This window comes from Scyliorhinus canicula, chromosome 28 (genome assembly GCF_902713615.1).
Source record: "Scyliorhinus canicula chromosome 28, sScyCan1.1, whole genome shotgun sequence".
Taxonomy (NCBI): domain Eukaryota; kingdom Metazoa; phylum Chordata; class Chondrichthyes; order Carcharhiniformes; family Scyliorhinidae; genus Scyliorhinus; species Scyliorhinus canicula.
This window is the reverse complement of record NC_052173.1, coordinates 1,397,698-1,418,801: the sequence shown is the minus strand read 5'-3', so window position 1 is coordinate 1,418,801 and position 21,104 is coordinate 1,397,698. Positions and strand designations below refer to the sequence as shown.

At 49.6% G+C, this 21,104-nt stretch overlaps 1 protein-coding gene across 4 annotated transcripts in view; it reads right to left on the bottom strand.

Moving 5' to 3' along the window:
* pmela (premelanosome protein a) overlaps positions 1 to 21,104 on the bottom strand; it is a 50,589-nt gene that overhangs the window by 12,873 nt on the left and 16,612 nt on the right. For 2 of the 4 annotated variants that reach the window (XM_038786463.1, XM_038786465.1), the window contains exons 4-7: positions 19,838 to 19,978; positions 19,333 to 19,494; positions 5,948 to 6,370; positions 123 to 965 (exon numbers count right to left, since the gene is read on the bottom strand). In XM_038786463.1, coding sequence (XP_038642391.1) covers positions 123 to 965; positions 5,948 to 6,370; positions 19,333 to 19,494; positions 19,838 to 19,978 — 1,569 coding nt within the window. The remainder of the gene's footprint in view (positions 1 to 122; positions 966 to 5,947; positions 6,371 to 19,332; positions 19,495 to 19,837; positions 19,979 to 21,104) is intronic. The other 2 variants (XM_038786466.1, XM_038786467.1) reach the window with 2 other exon arrangements.

The following is a 21,104-nucleotide window of genomic DNA, read 5'->3' as shown; positions in this document are numbered from 1 at the left end:
AACAAATCCATTGTACTCGTTTAGGTCAGTGGAGCCTGAGATGCAGATTTGCAGATTTATACAAAACTGTGCATTGCAGATTAAATAAAATCTCCAAAACGAATAGCAAATGGAAGACTTACTGGTTGATTGTTCTGTGACAACGATTGCTGCATTCGTAGCTTCATCAGAGGCAGGGATTGCCGCAGTTATAGCTTCATCAGAGGCAGGGATTGCTGCATTCGTAGCTTCATCAGAGGCAGGGATTGCCGCAGTTATAGCTTCATCAGAGGCAGGGATTGCCGCAGTTATAGCTTGTTCTGAGATAGCAATTGCCGCAGTTATAGCTTCATCAGAGGCAGGGATTGGTGCATTCGTAGCTTCATCAGAGGCAGGGATTGCAGCAGTTATAGCTTGTTCTGTGACAGCGATTGCCGCAGTTATAGCTTCATCAGAGGCAGGGATTGGTGCATTCGTAGCTTCATCAGAGGCAGGGATTGCAGCAGTTATAGCTTGTTCTGTGACAGCGATTGCCGCAGTTATAGCTTCATCAGAGGCAGGGATTGCCGCGGTTATAGCTTGTTCTGAGATAGCAATTGCCGCATTTATAGCATCATCAGAGGCAGGGATTGCCGCAGTTATAGCTTGTTCTGTGACACCGATTGCCGCAGTTATAGCTTCATCAGAGGCAGGGATTGCCGCAGTTATAGCTTGTTCTGAGATAGCAATTGCCGCATTTATAGCGTCATCAGAGGCAGGGGTTGCTGCGTTTGTAGCTTGTTCTGAGATAGCGATTGCTGCATTTATTGCGCCATCAGAGGCAGGGATTACAGGACTGATGGTGGAAGAAGGAATTGGAATAGGGTCTCCTGTGGAAGTGGGGATTATAATTGGCTGTTGCGCAGAAGATGGTACTGGGGAATCAGACACTGGAGTAGATACAGCTACAGGTTCAACTGTTGGTGGCTGAGAAGGAGATGTATTTCCTATGAAAAAAATTAAAATGCAGTTCTAAAGTCCATTCTTTGTCAGATGCACTAGACAGAAATCAAGTTAATTTGAAATTCAATACTTGAGTGTTCAACAAATGTACCTTAACTTACTAAAGATCTACATTCAATCCCTTTAAAAAAGACTAGGCTCCCATTAGTAATATTGGGAGCAAACGATTGAATAAATAAAGCTGTTATTATCCATATTAAGTATGGAACAGAGTTTTTGACATGTGAAATAATGTCTTGCGCTGTTTAATAATTCAGCTCCATTTAAAAAAAATATAAATTTAGATTATCCAATTATTTTTTCCAATTAAGGGGGCAATTTAGTGTGGCCAATCCACCTACTCTACACATTTTTGGGTTGTGGGGGCGAAACCCACGCAGACACGGGGAGAATGTGCAAACTCCACACGGACAGTGACCCAGAGCCGGGATCGAGCCTGGGACCTCAGCGCCGTGAGGCAGCAGTGCTAACCACTAGGCCACCGTGCTGCCCTTAGCTCCATTTTTATTAATTCACAGGATGTCGGCATCACTTGCAAGGCCAGCATTTATTGCCCATCCCTAATTGCCCGTAACTGTGGGCAATTCAGATCCAACCACATTGCTGTCGGTCTTGAGTCACATGTAGGCCAGACCAGGTATGGTTGGCAGATTTCCTTCCCTAAAGGACATTAGTGAACCAGATAGGATTTTACAATAATCAAGTTGTTTCATAGTCACCATTCCAGGTACATTACCTCAAAATCTGGCAACCTCAGGGCCGAGGCTGTGCCGGATTTCAGATATTGTCGTATTTCAGGTCAAGTGGCTTGGGCTGTTGGCAGTTTGGGGTCAAACCAGGTTGGGTGGGATCAAGGCTTGCTTGGAGCGTGCGATAGAGTGGCACGCAAAGCCAATATTTAAGGTCGAGTCACACTCAGCCAACACAGCGCCTAGCCAAATTATCCAAGTAAGTTTTTTTTTAAATGTATTCAATTAAAATTCATGTGTGGAACACTCTAAACAATCTGGTTTTCAGATAACTCCAGTTTTAGGACAGCCCGATTTGAAACACTGCACCTGAAACTAGCTTTATTTAATTAACTAAATTTAAATTCCCCAGCAGCTGCGTTGGGATTTGAACTCATGTCTCTGGATAATATGTACATATGAATTAGAAGCTGGTGTGAGCCACTCAGCCCCTCTAGCCTGTTCCGCCATTCAATAAGATCATGGCTGATCTGATTGTAACCTCAACCCCACATTCCTGCTGACCCCAATAAACCTTCACCCTCTTGTTAATCAAGGGTCTGTCCAGCTCTGCCTTAAAAATATTCAAAGACTCTGCTTCCACTGCCTTTTGAAGAAGAGAGAGTTCCAGAGATTCACAGCATTCCGAGAGAAAATATTTTTCCTCATCTCTGTCTTAAATGAGTGATCTCTTATTTTTAAAAAGTGATCATTAGTTTAGACCTTTGGATTATTTGCCCAGCCACATAACTATTATGCGAATGTTCCCAGTTAGTGGGCGCGGGATCCCACCCCCATCCTCCACATGTAGCGCGTTTTGTGGCGACGGACGTGGGCTGTCATTGATCTTCCAGTCTCGCCACTGTCAATGGGGTTCCCCGTTCTTCACACCCCGTGTAGCCAGGGACCCCGCGGTAGCAGGGGCACCATCATTGGGACCAGAAAATCCCGCCCAACACGTTTTGACATAGACATAGAACATACAGTGCAGATGGAGGCCATTCAGCCCATCGAGTCTGCACCGACCCACTTTAAGCTCTCACTTCCACCCTACCCCCATAGAACATAGAACAGTACAGCACAGAACAGGCCCTTCGGCCCTCAATGTTGTGCCGAGCCATGATCACCCTACTCAAACCCACGTATCCACCCTATACCCGTAACCCAACAACCCCCCCTTAACCTTACTTTTATTAGGACACTACGGGCAATTTATCATGGCCAATCCACCTAACACGCACATCTTTGGACTGTGGGAGGAAACCGGAGCACCCGGAGGAAACCCACGCACACAGGGGGAGGATGTGCAGACTCCACACAGACAGTGACCCAGCCGGGAATCGAACCTGGGACCCTGGAGCTGTGAAGCATTTATGCTAACCACCATGCTACCCTGCTGCCCCGTAATTCAATAACCCCATCTAACCTTTTTGGACACTAAGGGGCAATTTAGCATGTCCAATCCACCTAACCTGCACATCTTTGGACTGAAAAATGAAAATGAAAATCGCTTATTGTCACGAGTAGGCTTCAATGAAGTTACTGTGAAAAGCCCCTAGTCGCCACATTCCGGCGCCTGTCCGGGGAGGCTGGTACGGGAATCGAACCGTGCTGCTGGCCTGCTTTAAAAGCCAGCGATTTAGCCTGGTGAGCTAAACCAGCCCCTTGTGGGACTGTGGGAGGAAACCGGAGCACCCGGAGGAAACCCACGCAGACACACTGGGGGAACGTGCAAACTCCGCACAGACAGTGACCCAAGCCGGGAATCGAACCCGGGACCCTGGAGCTGTGAAGCCACAGTGCTAACCACTGTGCTGCCATGCTGCCCCACGGTATTGGGGAAATAATTGCATCAGTTTTCTTTCATTTCGAAAGTATGTTCCTGTTCAATGCTCCCAAGAGGCTGCAAGACACATTTTAGTCACACCTACCAATACTAGTTGTCAAACTGAAAATTGATAATGCTGATTTTGAATCTGGATATAAGACTGCAGTGGCTTTACTGGTTTTGCAACCAACCACTCTCGTGTCAGTACATCCAATATCAGCAATGTTGCGTATTGCAAATAAATCACCATCCTGGAGTTAGTAAGTTAAAACGATTTGAGAACTGTAGCAACAAAGCAGAGAGGACACTTACCGGTTGTGGTACAAGAAAAGATGGCTCACGAGTACAAGCACCGTACAAATATTTGCCTACCCCAGATGTTGAATAACCATAAAGGTACCTGTTACTCACGCCCCCCCCAACCAAGCTACCGAGTGAATACTAAGCTAAAGTTATCCATTTACTTTTTTTTTTCAGAAGAGGAAGAAAACAAAGACAGCCAGACAAATTTTGACCAAGCCACATTCAAATTGTGCTTCCAAAGACTTTATTTGCAATCATTGCAAAGCCCAAGTTTATTAGAGTGGTTTCCTCACCAGCAGAAATGCTCGAGTTTCGGGGAAACTCAATAAAACAGCTTGACTGGAACAATATCCAGTTTGGCTCCATCATATTACAATCTTTTTTTTTTCGTTTAAAATTTAGATTAGCCAATTATTTTTTCCAATTAAGGGGCAATTTAGCGTGGCCAATCCACCTACTCTGCACATTTTTTTTTGGGTTGTGGGGGCGAAACCCACGCAGACACGGGGAGAATGTGCAAACTCCACACGGACAGTGACCCAGAGCCGGGATCGAACCTGGGACCTCAGCGCCGTGAGGCAGTTGTGCTAACCACTAGGCCACCGTGCTGCCCTCATATTACAATCTTTAGCTCGCCAAAAAGATGGCTGGATATATTTAAAGCCCTGAAACATAGCACCACTGCTGAGAGACTAATCTACTGTCTCAAGCAAGCATGATGCACACTAGTTTGATCTTATTGTTTGTAGGCAGAACTAAGATCATGATAATTAGAAATAGGACCAGTAGTAGGCTATTCGAGCCTGATCCACCATTCAATAAGATCAAGGCGGATCCGATTGTGGCCTTACCTCCACTTTCTTGCCTATTCGGCATAATCTTTAACTCCCTTATCAATCAAAAGTCTGTCTAACTCAGCCGTGAATATATTAAATGACCCAAGCTTTCACTGCTTGCTTGGGTAGGGAATTCCAAAGATTAATGACCCTCTGAGGGAGGAAGTTCCTTCTGATGTAGTGATATTTGTAGTTTTGGAGATAAATAAACATAACACTTTAAAATCCCAACAGATAAATTCCCTATATCTTCCTGATCACCAGGACTATTAACTGCTTCCACATCTGTAACATTCCCGTGTCTGCCCTGGCCTCAGTAAATCTGCTGCTGAAACCTTCATCTATACCATGGTTACCTCTAGATTCAACTCTTTCTAATTCTTTCCTCGTTAAGCCTGCAACCCTTTAGCAGCACGGTAGCATAGTGGTTAGCACAATTGCTTCACAGCTCCAGGCTTCCAGGTTCGATTCCGGCTTGGGTCACTGTCAGTGCGGAGTCGGCACATCCTCCCCGTGTCTCCGTGGGTTTCCTCCGGGTGCTCCGGTTTCCTCCCAGAGTCCAAAGATGTGCAGGTTAGGTGGATTGGCCATGCTAAGTTGCCCTTAGTGTCCAAAATTGCCCTTAGTGTCGGGTGGGGTTACTGGGTTATGGGGCTAGGGTGGAGGTGTTAACCTTGGGTAGGGTGCTCTTTCCAAGAGCTGGTGCAGACTCGATGGGCCGAATGGCCTCCTTCTGCACTGTAAATTCTACGATAAAACCTCTGCTGCTCATGTCCTAACTCACACCAAGCCTCGTTGACCCATCACCCCTTGTGCTCGTCGATTTACATTGGCTCCAAGTCTGGCAATACCTCAATTTTAAAAGGCTCATCCTTGTTTTTAGTTCAACCATCGCTATCTCTGTCACACCCCTTCCAGTCCAAGAACACTCCAAGATCTCCGCTCCTCCAATTCCGGCCTCTTGTACATATCCAATTATCACCTCTACAGAGTTGACGGTGGTGCCAACAGATAGCAGTGGGATTCTTTCTCTGTAATCCTCCGTCACTGTTTCTTCCTGCAAGATGCTCCTTAGAACCCACCCCTTTGACATTTTTGGTCCTAGTTTTCTATCAGAAGAATTTGAACCTGGACCTTTTAGAGTCAACATAATGGTTTTCCAAATTACTGTTGCCTTTACTCAGCTGAAAAAGGCAAATGTGAAGACTTAAAGTAAACTACGAACCATTTCAGCTTCCATCCCAGTGTTTATTACCCTGGGTTACTCCTACCTGTAGTAACTTCCCGTGCTGTAGGCTCACTATTTACTGAGGATACAGTCAGATCAAGGGTCACAACAGAGGATCCTCTGCTAGGTAGAGGATCAGTGGTTATCGTCGAGATCATTGGACTTGAATCCTCAATAGTTGGATTGGCTGTGCTGCACATAGTTGATGGGATAGCAGCTTGTAGGATTACGTGTGGGTTGAATGCTCCTGTTGAGAGGTAGGTGTGTGTCACTGTATGGACCCGGGAAATTAGGGTACCACTTCCATCTCCAAAATCCCAGGAGAAACTGATATCGGCATCTTTTAAATATAGGCTAGGGTCGTGGAGTTTAATTCCAAATAGAATAGCCCGGTTCTGAATGAAACTGTTGTCGGCATCATTGAGATCACTAATCTGGGAAATCTCAACAGAGAATGGAATCTGATCTGCAATGGAGAAAGAAAATCAATTAGTGCAGGATTCAACGCAGAAGTTAAAAATTTAACATCAAACAGCCAGGTTAAAAAGGCACAAGAATGTTTAGATGCCAATACATAGAAACTCAAATTGATAGAAACCATTCTCTCAGATGTAGAAAAGGATCAATTTACTATATCAACTTGCAATCGTCATTAAATGTTTTTACATGAAAACCGTACTTTAAAAACAAGCCACATTGATTCAGACTTTACTGCACGCTAAGAATAATTATAATCCTCAGAACATAATAATTGTACCCCTCACCTCTGGATAATTAAGGTGAGACGGGGGAGAGAAAAGAGGATCTTATTTCATTATTCCCCCACCCTGAGTACAAGTACAAAGATAGGTTGGAGACTTGGGCAGAGAAATGGCAAATGGAGTTTAATCCGGACAAATGTGAGGTAATGCATTTTAGCAGTCAAACATCGAGGGGAAATAGACCATAAATGGCAAAACTCACAGGAATATAGAAAAGTCAGAGAGATATGGGCGTGTAGATCCTCAGATCTTTGAAAGTGGCAACACGAGTGGACAAGGTAGTCAAGAAAGCATTGCAAAGGGTGACACGTGGCACAGTGGTTAGCACTGGGACTACGGTGCCGAGGACCCGAGTTCGATCCCGGCTCTGGGTCACTGTCCATGTGGAGTTTGCACATTCTCCCCGTGTCTGCGTGGGTTTCACCCCCACAACCCAAAGGTGTGCAGGTTAGGTGGATTGGTCACGCTACATTTTCTCATTTTTTTTTATAAATGTAGTGTACCCAATCATTTTTCCAATTAAGGGGCAATTAAGAGTGGCCAATCTACCTAGCTTGCACGTTGTTGGGTTGTGGGGGCGAAACCCACGCAGACACGGGGAGAATGTGCAAACTCCACACGGACAGTGACCCAGAGCCGTGATCGAACCTGGGACCTCAGCGCCGTGAGGCCGCAGTGCTAGCCCACTGCGCCACCGTGCTGCCCCGGTCACGCTAAATTGCCCCTTAAATTGGAAAAAAAAAATAATTGGGTACTCTAAAATTAAAAAAAAAGAAAGCATTGCCTTCATTGGATGGGGCGAGTATAAAAACTGGCAGGTCATGCTACAGCTATATGGAAACTTGGTGAGGCCGCACTTGGATTATTGCGCACAATTCTGGGTCACCACAATACCAGAAGGGTGTGGAGGCTTTGGAGAGGGTACAGAGGTTGACCAGGATGTTGCCTGGTCTGGAGGGTGTTAGCTATGCGGAGAGGCTGAATAGACTCAAGACGGTTTTCATTAGAAAGACGGAGGTTGAGGGGTGACCTGATAGAGGTCTACAAGATTATATGGGGCATGGATAGAGTGGATGGGCAGGCACTTTTTCCCAGGGTGGAGGGGTCAGTCACCAGGGGGCATAGGTTTAAGTCCGTGGGGCAAAGTTTAGAGGAGATGTGTGAAGTAGGTTTTTTTTTACGCAGAACATAGAATATAGAACATTACAGCGCAGTACAGGCCCTTCGGCCCACGATGTTGCGCCGACCTGTGAAACCCCTCTAAAGTCCCTCTACACTATTCCTTTATCGTCCATATGCCTATCCAATGACCATTTGAATGCGTTTAGTGTTGGCGAGTCCACTACTGTTGCAGGCAGGGCATTCCACGCCCTTACTACTCTCTGAGTAAAGAACCTACCTCTGACATCTGTCCTATATATATCTCCCCTCAATTTAAAGCTATGTCCCCTCGTGCTGGACATCACCATCCGAGGAAAAAGGCTCTCGATGTCCACCCTATCTAATCCTCTGATCATCTTGTATGCCTCAATTAAGTCCCCTCTTAACCTTCTTCTCTCTAACGAAAACAGCCTCAAGTCCTTCAGCCTTTCCTCATATGATCTTCCCTCCATACCAGGCAACATTCTTGTAAATCTCCTCTGTATCCTTTCCAATGCTTCCACATCCTTCCTATAATGTGGTGACCAGAACTGCACACAATACTCCAAATGCGGCCGCACCAGAGTTTTGTACAACTGCAACATGACCTCATGGCTCCGAAACTCAATTCCTCTACCGATAAAAGCTAACACGCCGTACGCCTTCTTAACAACCCTCTCAACCTGGGTGGCAACTTTCAGGGATCTATGGACATGGACACCGAGATCTCTCTGCTCGTCCACACTACCAAGAATCTTACCATTAGCCCAGTACTCTGCCTTCCTGTTATTCCTGGTGGTGAGTGCCTGGAACGCGTTGCCACGGGAGGTTGTGGAAGCAGACACATTAACGCCGTTCAAAAGGCATCTTGACAAACACATGGATAGGATGGGTATAGAGGGATACGGCACAAAGAAGTGCTGAGGGTTTTGGCCAAGGTTGGTATCATGACCGGCTCCCTTCTCTGCGCCAGCCCCGATGCAACATGGCATAGGGCTACAGGGGCCAGCGCGGAGCAAAAGAAACCCCCAGCCCGAGAGGCCAGCCCGCCAATCAGTAGGCCCCGATTACGGGCCAGGCCACAGCGGAGGCATCCCAGGGGTCAGACCCCACCCCCACGACCACCAGGCCACCCCCGGATGGATACACGGTGAGGTCCCGCTGGGTAAGACAACACGTGGAAGGCGCCGGCGCGACTTGGATTTTTTATGCGCCCGCTCGGCCCATCCTGGGTGGAGAATCGGCGGGGGGGGGGGGGGGGGGAATCACGTAGAGCAGCCCCCGACCGGCACTGTGCCAAATGGCTGATTTTCCACTACCAGTCCAATTAAGGCTTTTTGCAGCATTGCCGGATTAACCAGTCAATTGACAACTCCCAGTTTTCCATTTCAGTTTGTTTGAATAATTATTCAGAACTGACGATGAAGCTTTAACCTTGTGCAGGGAACAAGTCTAATTTGGGAAACGGGAAATCTGGCCAGCGGATACAAACAACGATGCCAACATTTAAAAAGGGACAAATATTTCTTCCAGCTTCAGAAAGGATTTGGTTAACCTCATCCAAGATTGGATCGAGAGTGATGGCAAAGTGGTTGGCATAAATTAAATGAAAGGAGACTGATGTGTTGGGCAGGCTGGGTCGACGTGGACTGCACTTGATGCAGTGTAGCGAGAGACAGACCTCTAACACTTGATAAGGTGCAACACAATTTTATTTAACGTTGGAACTATTATACATGTTCAACTGTGGGTTGACACTCTGCTGACTTGACTGGAGACCTGGGGTGCGATTCTCCGCTCGCAATGCCGGGTGGGAGAATCGCGCGACTCACGAAACGCCGCCCTGGCACCCCCCGCGATTCTCCCACCCCCCGCTCGGATGAATCGCCACACGCCGTTTTTCACGGCGACTGGCGATTCTCCGGCCCACATGGGCCGAGCGGCCTGACGTTCCCGACCGGTTCACGACTGCGGCAACCTGGTCGCTGCCGTCGTGAACATGGCGCCAAATCTTCGTTTGTGGCTTGTGGGGGGCGGAGAGGGGAGTGAGCACCACGGCCGTGCTCGGGAAGGGACTGGCCCCGATCGTCGGGCTGGCGTCTCCAAGGGACGCACTCTTTCCCCTCCGCCGCCCCGCAAGATCAAGCCGCCACGTCTTGCGGGGCAGGGGAGCGGAAGACGGCAACCGCGCATGCGCGGGTTGGAGCCGGCAGCCGTCGTGACGTCAGCCGCGCATGCGCGGGTTGGAGCCGGCCAACCTGCGCATGCGCGGCTGACGTCACTTAGGCGCCGCCGTCGCGTCATTCTCGGCGCGCCGCCTTGACGCAATCGTCAAGGCCCGGCAGCCGAGATTTACGGAGCGGCGCTCTTAGCCCCCTGGGGGGAGGTGAATAGGGTGCGAGGAGCGGCCTCCGAGGCTGTCGTGAAACTCGGCCGAGTTCACGACGGCCTTCCCGATGCCGCGCGGGAGCGGAATTCCGCCCCGGTACTCACCTAACCAGACTTACGAGCTACCGCATGGTGTTTGCACTGGCTAGCTCACAGACTCTGACTGTCTCAGAGGCTGGGTCCAGAGAGAGCGGGAAACCTAGTGCCCTCTGGCTTTACAGTGGTGGTGTCCTGTCTGGTGATTGGCTGCTCTGTGCTGTGTGCTCACTGGTCATCCTGTGTGTCAATCACTGCCTGTCTGCACTCCATTATATACATAGATGTATATTATGACAGAGACAGAATCCTACAGGCTGCTAGCTTGTATAACAGTCAACTTGTATGACTGGTTTGCAGTGTTCAACTTAATCTACCAGGCCTGTCTGCCCCGCATTTCCAGTTTAAAGATCACAGTGGGATCTTGGGTATTTATATGTTTCAGAACTGCCTGCTCTCAATGCAGTTTAGCTCATCAGGTCATAGAATTATAGAATTTAAAGTGCAGAAGGAGGCCATTCAGCCCATCGTGTCTGCACCAGCTTTTGGAAAGAGCACCCCACTTAAGCCCATGTCACCACCCTATCCCTGTAACCCAGTAACCCCACCTCACCTTTTTTGGACACTAAGGGCAATTTAGCATGGCCAATCCACCTAACCTGCATGTCTTTCGGGACTTGTGGGAGTAAACCGGAGCACCCGGAGGAAACCCACGCAGACACGGGAAGAACGTGCAGACTCCGCACAGTGAATCAAGCCGGGAATCGAACCGGTGACCCTAGAGCTGTGAAGCAACTGTGCTAACCACTGTGCTGCCCCACGGAACAGTTAAATATTTCACGAATAGCCATGTTCATATATAAATTACCTTGTGACACAAACATTGGTACAAGTCTAACATCACAGGCACCAGACTGGCAATGTTTTTTAATATTCTGAAACAAGAACTCTAAGTTTAAGTAAATTATTGTATTCTAATAGGGTGTGTTCTCTTGCTTCTAATTTTCTTTTCTAACTTCTGGGTTTGTATTAACTGGTTGGCCAGAATCTTAATCGTCAGTCAGGCAGCAGGAGAATAGGAGGCATCTCATACCATTTTTACTTTCAGCCAGCTTACCAGCAGTATCGTTCGTTCGGAGCACACGGTATCAAAAACCATGCACACAAGGTCATTCTCCAGTTGACTTTAGTGTGAAAAAGTGCTTCCTGATTTGACTCCTGAATTAATTGGCTCTGATTATAAAATTATGCCCTCTCATTCTTAATTCCTCCACCAGATGAAATAATTTGGCCTGTCAAATTCCTGTGTCACTTTAATGACCTGAATTGGATCACTGCTAAACCTTTTAAATTCAAGGTCGGTCCTCATAATTTAACCCGCTTTGGAAACGGTTAAATCTGCAAGTCATTAATAGGTGTGGTGAAAATCTGAGACACCAATATAGATCTCTGGGAACATTACTTGTCACATCCCACCAATTCCCTTTATACCTCCTATTCTCTACCTTGCAACCAATTACTCACCCGTTTCACAGAGGAACTCACAATTCTGTGCGCATTTATTTTTTTCTGATCACCCGTGCAGAACCTTATCAAATGCCTTTGAGATGCCCATATAACAAACATTCAGAGACACTTGCCTACCCACCATACTGATAACCTCTTCACAAAGTTCAACTAGATTAGTCAGACATGACATACCCTTCACAAATCCATGCTGACTTTCTTTAGTCAGTTTATACTTGTCCAAATGCTCAGTCACTCGGTCTCAGGTGATGGATTTCAGAAACTTCCCTGCAACTGACAGGTCTGTAGTTACTTGGTTTCTCCCTCGCTCTTAAGTTATGGGGCGGCACGGTGGCGCAGTGGTTATCACTGCTGCCTCACGGCACTGAGGACCCGAGTTCAATCCCAGCCCCAGGTCACTGTCCGTCTGCAGTTTGCACGTGAAATGAAATGAAATGAAAATCGCTTATTGTCACGAGTAGGCTTCAATGAAGTTACTGTGAAAAGCCCCTAGTCGCCACATTCCGGCGCCTGTTCGGGGAGGCTGGTACAGGAATCGAACCGTGCTGCTGGCCTGCCTTGGTCTGCTTTCAAAGCCAGCGGTTTAGCCCAGTGTGCTAAACCAGCCCCTTAGTGTGCTAAACCATGTCTGCGTGGGTTTCGCCCCCACAACCCAAAGATGTGCAGGGTAGGTGGATTGGCCAGGCTAAATTGCCCCTAAATTGGAAAAAAATAATTGGGTACTCGAAATTTATTTTTTAAAAATAAAGAGTTATGGAATGACATTTGCAATTTTCCAATTCTAAAAGCACAATTCCTGAATCAAGAGCGCTTTGGAAAACTATGACTCTGCAATTCTCTCACCAACTTTTTCTAATTTATGGGGTAGAAATAGTAGGGGCAGGATTTTCCGGCCTTCCTCTGGTGGGATCTTCCACTCGCGCCAAAAGTGACCACCCCGAGGTGGGTTCCCTGGCGGCAGAGTGGGCGAGCCACGCAAAATGCTGTAGACATCGGCAAGACCGGAAGATCTCGCTCTTGGCTAATGGAGAGCTGCCTCCTCTGATGGAAAACATGATGTGGAGATGCCGGCGTTGGACTGGGGTGAGCACAGTAAGAAGTCTTACAACACCAGGTTAAAGTCCAACAGGTTTGTTTCAAACACGAGCTTTCGGAGCGCAGCTCCTTCCTCTGGTGAATGGAGAGGTATATTCCAGAAACATTTATATAGACAGTCAGAGATGCCAGACAATGCTTGGAATGCGAGCATTTACGGGTAATCAAATCATTACAGATCCAGAGAAAGGGGGTGATCACAGGTTAAAGAGGTGTGAATTGTTTCAAGCCAGGGCAGTTGGTAGGATTTTGCAAGTTCAGGGCAGATGGTGGGGGGTGGATGTAATGCGACATGAATCCCAGGTCCCGGTTGAGGCCGCACTCATGCGTGCGGAACTTGGCTATAAGTTTTTACTCGGCAATTCTGCGTTGTCACGTGTCCTGAAGGCCGCCTTGGAGAACACTTACCCGGAGATCAGAGGCTGAATGCCCTTGACTGCTGAAGTGTTCCCCGACTGGAAGGGAACATTCCTGCCTGGTGATTGTCGCATGATTCCCCTTAATTGGGAAAAAAATGAATTGGGTACTCTAAATTTATTTTTAAAAAATCAATGAGGTTTTTTTCCTTTAACTTTAATGTTTATTATTTAAGGAGCAATTTAGCGTGGCCAATCCACCTACCCTGCACATCTTTGGGTTGTGGGAGTGAGACCCACGCAAACACGGGGAGAATGTGCAAACTCCACACGGACAGTGACCCAGAGCCGGGATCAAACCTGGGTCCTCGGCGCCCTAGGCAGTTGTGCTAATCACTGCGCCACCGTGCTGCCTCCTGTAACTTATATTTTTAGGATCCCTTGCACTGCTGGTATCTGTCCTTTTCCTTTACTGTGCACTCGGGTTACTAAGTACTCATTTAACACGTTTGCCATTTCTTTGTTGTCTATTCTCATCGTGCCTGCATCATCTTTAAAGGACCCATAAATCACCTTTATCATTATTTTTCTCAATATATTTATGAAAACATTTGCTGTTAACTTTGATATTCCTTGGCTTCCGGTTGCAGCTATGCCTAGGTAGGTCGCACGGTCGGCAGCTCCCACCGTGAACGGACTTTTGGGCCCTTTTAAGGAGTTCCAGCGGTATTTTGACGACGATTCCTGGTGTGGGAAGGAAACAGTGAGGATCCCCCAACGCTGTATGGAGTGGACCAGGAGTGGGGCGATCAAGAAAGCTGCTTTGGAGAAGAGAGGAGAACGGGCGTGAAAAAGCAAGATGGCGGCCGGCGCGGATCAGGCAGCGTGGGCCCAGTGGTCACGGGAGCAGCAGGAGTTTTTAAGAAGCTGCTTTGCGGATTTAAAGGCGGAGATGCTGGCCCCGATGAAGGCGTCGATTGAAAGGCTCGTGGAGACCCAGAAGATGCAGGGGACGGCGATCAAGGAGGTGCAGCAGAAGGCATCTGATAATGAGGACGAGATCCTGGGCCTAGTGGTTAGAGTGGAGGCGCACGAGACGCTGCACAAAAGATGGCAGGAGAAGCTGGAGGACCTGGAGAATAGGTCAAGGAGGCAGAACCTGCGGATTCTGGGTCTCCCTGAAGGCGTGGAGAGGTTGGATGTTGGGGCGTATGTGACCACGATACTGGGTACGCTGATGGGCACGGGGGCTTTCCCGCGCCCCCTGGAGCTGGATGGGGCGCAGAGTCCTGGCAAGGAGGCCGAGGGCGAATGAGCCACCGAGAGCTATGGTGGTAAGGTTCCACCACTTCACCGACAAGGAGAGTGTCCTGCGATGGGCGAAGAAGGAGCGGAGCAGCAGGTGGGAGAACACCGAGATCCGTATTTATCAGGACTGGAGTGCAGAGCTGGCCAAGAAGCGTGCGGGATTCAACCGGGCCAAGGCTGTCCTCCACGGAAAGGGGGTGAAGTTCAGACTGTTACAACCGGCGAGGCTGTGGGTTACATATCAGGACCGGCACCACTATTTCGACACGAGGCGTGGACTTTCATTGAGAATGAGAAGCTGGACTCGAGTCAATGGACTGCAGTATGTTATGGGGGTTGCTGTAGAGGGGGGGGGGAGGGGGCGATGTTATGTTGGGGTTTTCCCCGTGTGTTCTTGTGGCTCCCTTTGCCCTCGGCCCTCGAGGCTCTGGGCGAGGTCGCAGTTGGGAAGAGCTGAGTCACAGGAGATGAGGTCGGCCCAGACAGGGAGCACAGTTTACCCACGAAATGGTGGGGGTGGCACCTGAAGCTGGAGGTTTGAGTGTACGGTACTTTGCTTTGTTTTTCTCTCTCTGTTCACACGGGGTGTAGGGGGGGGGACTCTCTCTACTCCACTTAGGTGGGGGGGGGGGGTGGAGACTTGCAAGGGGAGCCCACAGGGGGTTTGGAGGTGGGAGTGGCCGGGGTCAGCATGAGTCAGCTGACTTACGGGGGTGCAATGGGGGGGGGGAGGGGGATTATGCGGATGTTTGTTTGGGGGAGGGGGGGCTGGGATGCTGCTGTGCTGACTGAGGGGGAACTGATGTTAAAGGGGAGAGTCGGGGCGGGGGGCCTCCGCCTGGGGGGCTGGAAGGTGCGGGAGGCGCAGGCACGTGGCTGGCCTAAAAAAGGAGATGGCTAGTCGGCAGGGGGGTGGGGTGGGTAGCCCCCCAACCAGGCTGATCACATGGAACGTGAGGGGTCTGAATGGGCCGGTCAAGAGGGTCCGTGTGTTCTCGCACTTCAAGGGGCTAAAGGCAGACGTAGCCATGCTGCAGGAAACATACCTGAAGCCTGAAGATCGTGGATCAAACCAGGCTGAGGAAAGGATGAGTGGGGCAGGTTTTCCACTCAGGGCTGGATGCGAAGAACGGGGGGGGGGGGGGGGGGGGGGGGGGGGGGGGGGGGGGGGGGGGGGGGGGGGAGGTCGCAATCTTGGTGAGAAAGCGGGTGGCGAGTATTGTGCGGCGAGTATTGTGGCGGATAAAGGGGGTCGATATGTTATGGTGAATGGCAGGTTGCAGGTGGTGCTAGTGAACGTGTATGCTCCGAACTGGGACGATGCAGGGTTCATGAAGCGGGTGTTGAGTAGGATTCCACATCTGGTGTCATGTAGTTTGGGGACTTTAACACGGTCCTGGTCCCGGCGCTGGATCGGTCTACGTTGAGATCGGATAAGAGGCCGGCAGCGGCCAAGGTCCTGAGGGGGTTCATGGACCAGATTGGGGGAGGGGATCCGTGGAGATTTGCTCGGCCAAGGGCGAAGGAGTTTTCCTTCTTCTCCCACGTGCACAAGGCGTACTCGCGGATTGATTTTATCGTGGTAAGTAGGGCTCTAATTCCGAGAGTTGGGGGGGGGGGGGGGGGGGGGGGTGGAGTATTCGGCCATTGCCATCTCGGACCATGCCCCGCACTGGGTGGAGTTGGGGCTGAGGGAGGAGAGAGGCCAATGCCCTCTGTGGAGAATGGACGTGGGACTACTGGCGGACGAGGAGGTCTGTGGGCGGGTTCGGAGGTGTATCCAAAACTATGTGGAGACCAATGATAATGGTGAGGTTCTGGTGAGTGTGGTCTGGGAGGGGCTGAAGGCAGTTGTCAGAGGGGAGCTAATCTCGGTTAGGGCCCACAGAGAGAAGAGGGATAGGATGGAGAGAGAGAGATTGGTGGGGGAGATACTCAGGGTGGACAGGAGGTATGCGGAGTCCCCCGAGGAGGGGTTGCTGAAGGAGCGCCGGAGCCTGCAGGGGGAATTTGACTTGCTTACCACGGGGAAGGCTGAGGCTCAGTTGAGGAAGGTACAGGGAGCAGTGTACGAGTATGGGGAGAAGGCAAGTAGGATGCTGGCGCATCAGCTGCGAAAGAGAGAGGCGGCCAGGGAGATTGGGGGAATTAGAGGGTAACACAGTGCTGAGCTCGGCAAGGATTAACGAGGTCTTCAAGGACTTTTATGGCAAACTGTACAAGTCAGATCCCCCGGAGAGGGGGAGGGGATGAGGCAGTTCCTGGACCAACTTAGGTTTCCACAGGTGGAGGAGGGGCGAGCAGAGGGATTGGGGGCCCCGATCGAGATGGAGGAACTGGTTCAGGGGCTAGAGGGCATGCAGGCAGGCAAGGCCCCGGGTCCGCATGGGTATCCCGTAGAGTTTTATAGGAAATTCCCGGAGCTGCTGGGTCCGCTGTTGTTGAGGACTTTCAATGAGGCTAAGGAAAAGGGGGGGAAGAGCATAGTGTTTCACTGTATGCGGATGACCTGCTCCTGTATATTGCCGATCCGGTGGAGGGGCTGGGGGAGGTCATGCAGATTCTTAGGGATTTTGGAGACTTTTCGGGGTATAAGCTGAATGCTGGAAAGAGCGAGCTCTTTGTGATACAGGTGAGGGGCCAGGAAGAGAGGCTGGAAGAGTTACCGCTTAAGATGGTGGAGAGTAGCTTTTGCTACTTGGGCATTCAGGTGGCTAAGAGCTGGGGTGACCTGCACAAGCTCAATTTAGCGCGGCTGGTGGATCAGATGGAGGAGGACTTTAAGAAGTGGGACATGCTGCCGCTTTCCCTGGCGGGCAGGGTGCAGTCCGTAAAGATGACGGTCCTCCCCAGGTTCTTGTTTGTCTTCCAGTGCCTTCCCATCCTCATCCCCAAGTCCTTTTTCAAGCGGGTAAATAGGATTATTGCGGGATTTATGTGGGCAAATAAGACCCCGCATGTTAAGAGACTGTTCGTGGAGTGCAGTCGGGGGGTGGGGGGGGGGGGCTGTTGCACCTTTGCAGCTATTACTGGGCAGCGAATATATCCACGATTCGGAAATGGGTAGTGGAGGGAGAGGGGGTGGCGTGGAAGCGGTTGGAAGCGGCATCTTGTAAAGATACTAGCTTGGGGGCACTGATAATGGTACCATTGCCGCTTTTGCCAACGCGGTATACCACAAGCCCGGTGGTGGCGGCGACATTGAGAATCTAGGGCATTGGAGACGGCACAGGGGGGAGGGAGGGGCTTCAGTCTGGGCCCCGATATGGAACAATCACAGGTCCGTTCCCTAAGTTGGCACAGGGCAGGTATCAGAAGGATTGGGGACTTGTTCATTGATGGGACTTTTGCTAGTCTGGGGGCGCTGGAGGAGAAATTTGGGTTTCCCCCCGGGGAACATCTTTAGGTAAATGCAGGTTCGGGCATTCATGAAAAAGCACATGGGGGAATTCCCGCTGCTGCCTGCCCGGAGGATACAGGACAGGGTGGTCTCGGGCGTGTGGGTAGGGGATGGCAAGATATCGGAAATATATCAGGAGCTGCAGGCGGCGGAGGAGATCTCGGTGGAGGAACTGATGGGCAAGTGGGAGGAGGAGCTGGATTAGGGCCTGTGGGTGGACGCCCTGGGCAGGGTCAATTCCTCCTCATCTTGTGCCAGGCTTAGCCTGATTCAGTTTAAGGTGGTGCACTGGGCACATATGACAGTGGCGAGAATGAGCAAGTTCTTTGGGGTGGAGGTCAGGTGTGTGAGGTGTTCAGGGAGCCCAGCAATCCGTGTCCATATGTTCTGGGCATGCCCGGCACTTACAGGACTTTGGAGAGGCTTTGCAAGGGCTATGTCCAAGGTCTTGGACACTCGGGTAAAACCGAGCTGGGGGACAGCGATATTTGGGGTGTCAGATGATCCGGGAGTGCAGGAGTCGAAAGAGGCCGGAGTTCTGGCCTTTGCCTCCTTGGTAGCCCGGAGAAGGCTCTTGTTAACGTGGAGGGACGCAAAGCCCCCAATGGTAGAGGCTTGGGTCAGTGATATGGCGGGATTTCTCAAGTTAGAGAGGATAAAGTTTGCCTTGCGAGAGCAGGGGTTCTCCAGGCGGTGGCAACCATTCCTTGACTTTCTCGCGGAACGTTAGGTGGAGGTCAGCAGCAGCAGCAGAACAGAAGGGGGGGGGGGGGGGGTGGCTTGGGCAGTGGATGGATTTCATTTGTAAAGGGCAAATACCCCCACCTTATTTTGTTAAATGGTTAAACTGTTAAATGGTTAAGTTGTTTTCTGTTTTACTGTTATGTTTTCTTTTTGTTGTTTTTCTTTTTGTAGTGGCTTGTAAAAATTATTGAACAATTTTGAATAAAAATAAATTTTTTTAAACTTTGATATTCCTTGCAAGTATAGTGGGCGCGATTCTCCCAAAATGGGAGAAATCGTAAGGCTGGCGTCAAACCCGGGCGGGTTTGACGCCAGCGCGCCCCTTCCCGACCGGGAACCGATTCTGGCTAGCTGAGGAAGGAGCTGCGCTCCGAAACCTCGTGTTTGAAACAAACCTGTTGGACTTTAACCTGGTGTTGTAAGACTTCTTATTTCTATGACCATGGTTGGTTAAGTGCACAAACTGAGTCATTTCCTTTTAGGGGCATGTACTGCTTTGGTATTGCACCAAATACGCCTTTGAATACTTCCCACTGTATGTCTAAACCAATTTCCTGGGGCTTCTATGGCTGAACATCAACGTGTGTTTATTGAATTTCCAACAGCTAACTTGCAAATATAAATCAACCACATACTTTGTCAAATAGTTTCAGTATCCAATCCAGCCTCTTACCTGTGATTGTAAACTGTGAATTAGCTTTTCCAATTGGAATGAATTTTTGACGTCCACGATAATGATACACTGTTACCTCCATGGTATAAGAACCTAAGGGGGCATCTGCTGTGTCAACAATCACTAGAGAGGACGGACCATCCACGACCTGTTGGTACTTCCCTGAAAGGCAAATTTAAAAACAACTAGTACATCAATTCCTTATGACACACCATACATCATTTACCCAACTATCAATTTCAAAGATCTGGAGCAGTTCATTCTTCCCACCTTCCTAGTGAAAGTGGCAACAAGCTGCCTTTACCAAAAGCCATTTACGTGGACAAACAATTATCAACCTCATGATTGATTAGAAATCCTGTGATAAATAACCGAGTTTCACTGCGCTTCATGGGCAGAGTTCATCTCAAATCCCAACCGTCCTTGCTGCCCTGTTATATTACAGAAATGAAGATCTGGGATAATTCCTTCTTAAAAAGCTAAGTAAGTTAAATCATTCATATACCCAGTGTTTGCCACACAAAGATAAATTTTGATCCTTTCTTCTTAGCAATCCTTGGAATGGATCTTCCATCTGGAAACAGCTCATCACCATTCTGCCATGTATCATTGGGGTACACTGACTCACCAGCAGTTACTTGAGTACCTGTAGAATACAAATAGGCAAGTTCATACACATAAGATAGCACCAGAAATGATATGCTCATACAATGAATGGGGTTTTCCACATCAGCGCTCCTGATGCATACAAGGAATGCATTGCAGGAAATTTCCAGCCCATGCTTTTCCAAACATTTGTTTCAATAGCCTGAAAATCACAAGCTGGGAAGGGGATGGAATTTTCTGATACACATTCCTCATGTGCAGTAGGAACTCTGAAGCAGGAAATCCTAGCTGCTTGAGCTGAGTTGAGAAGAACTGTGTCCACCCCTGCTACAGAGGCAGCAGGGGGGGGGGGGGGGGGTTTGGCTTTGCCAAACTTGCTTCATTATTATTGGGTGGCGAATGTGGACAAGGTGCGGCGGTGGTGGGAAGGAGAAGGGGTAGAGTGGGTTAGGATGGAGGAGGAATCTTGTAAGGGGTCTAGTTTGAGGGCTATGGTGATGGCAGCATTGCCAATGGCTCCGAGTAGGTATTCAGGGAGCCCAGTGGTACAGTCCACGGTGAAGATATGGAATGAGCTGAGGAGGCATTTTAGGGTGGAAGGGATGTATGTGCTAACGCGGCTGTACGAGAATCATGGGTTTGAGCCGGGGTGTGTGGGGGTGTGTGTGTGTGTGTGTGTGTGGGGGGGGGGGGGGGGGGGTGGATAGTGCATACAGGAGGTGGAGGGAAGTGGGGCTGGTCAAGGTGAGGGATTTGTATTTGGAGGAAGGGTTCGCCAGTCTGGAGGAGCTAACAGAGAGCGTAGAGCTGCCGAGGGGTAGTGAGTTCAGGTATCTGCAGGTTAGGGACTTTGCACGAAAGGTCTGGAAGGGGTTCCCTAGATTGCCGGGATACACCCTGCTGGAGTGACTGCTGCTTCCGGATGTGGAAGGGGAGGGAAGAATTGGGGATATATAGAAGTGGCTGGGGAGCAGGGAGGTGAACGGGTGGTGAAGATCAAGGAGAAATGGGAAGCAGAGTTAGGAATGGAGATCAATTGGGGAGTATGGAGTGAGGCACTGCAAAGGGTAAGCGGGACCTCCTCTTGTGCAAGGATGAGCCTGATACAGTTTAAGGTGGTGCACAGGGTGCATATGACTCGGCCGAGAATGAGTGGGTTCTTTCAG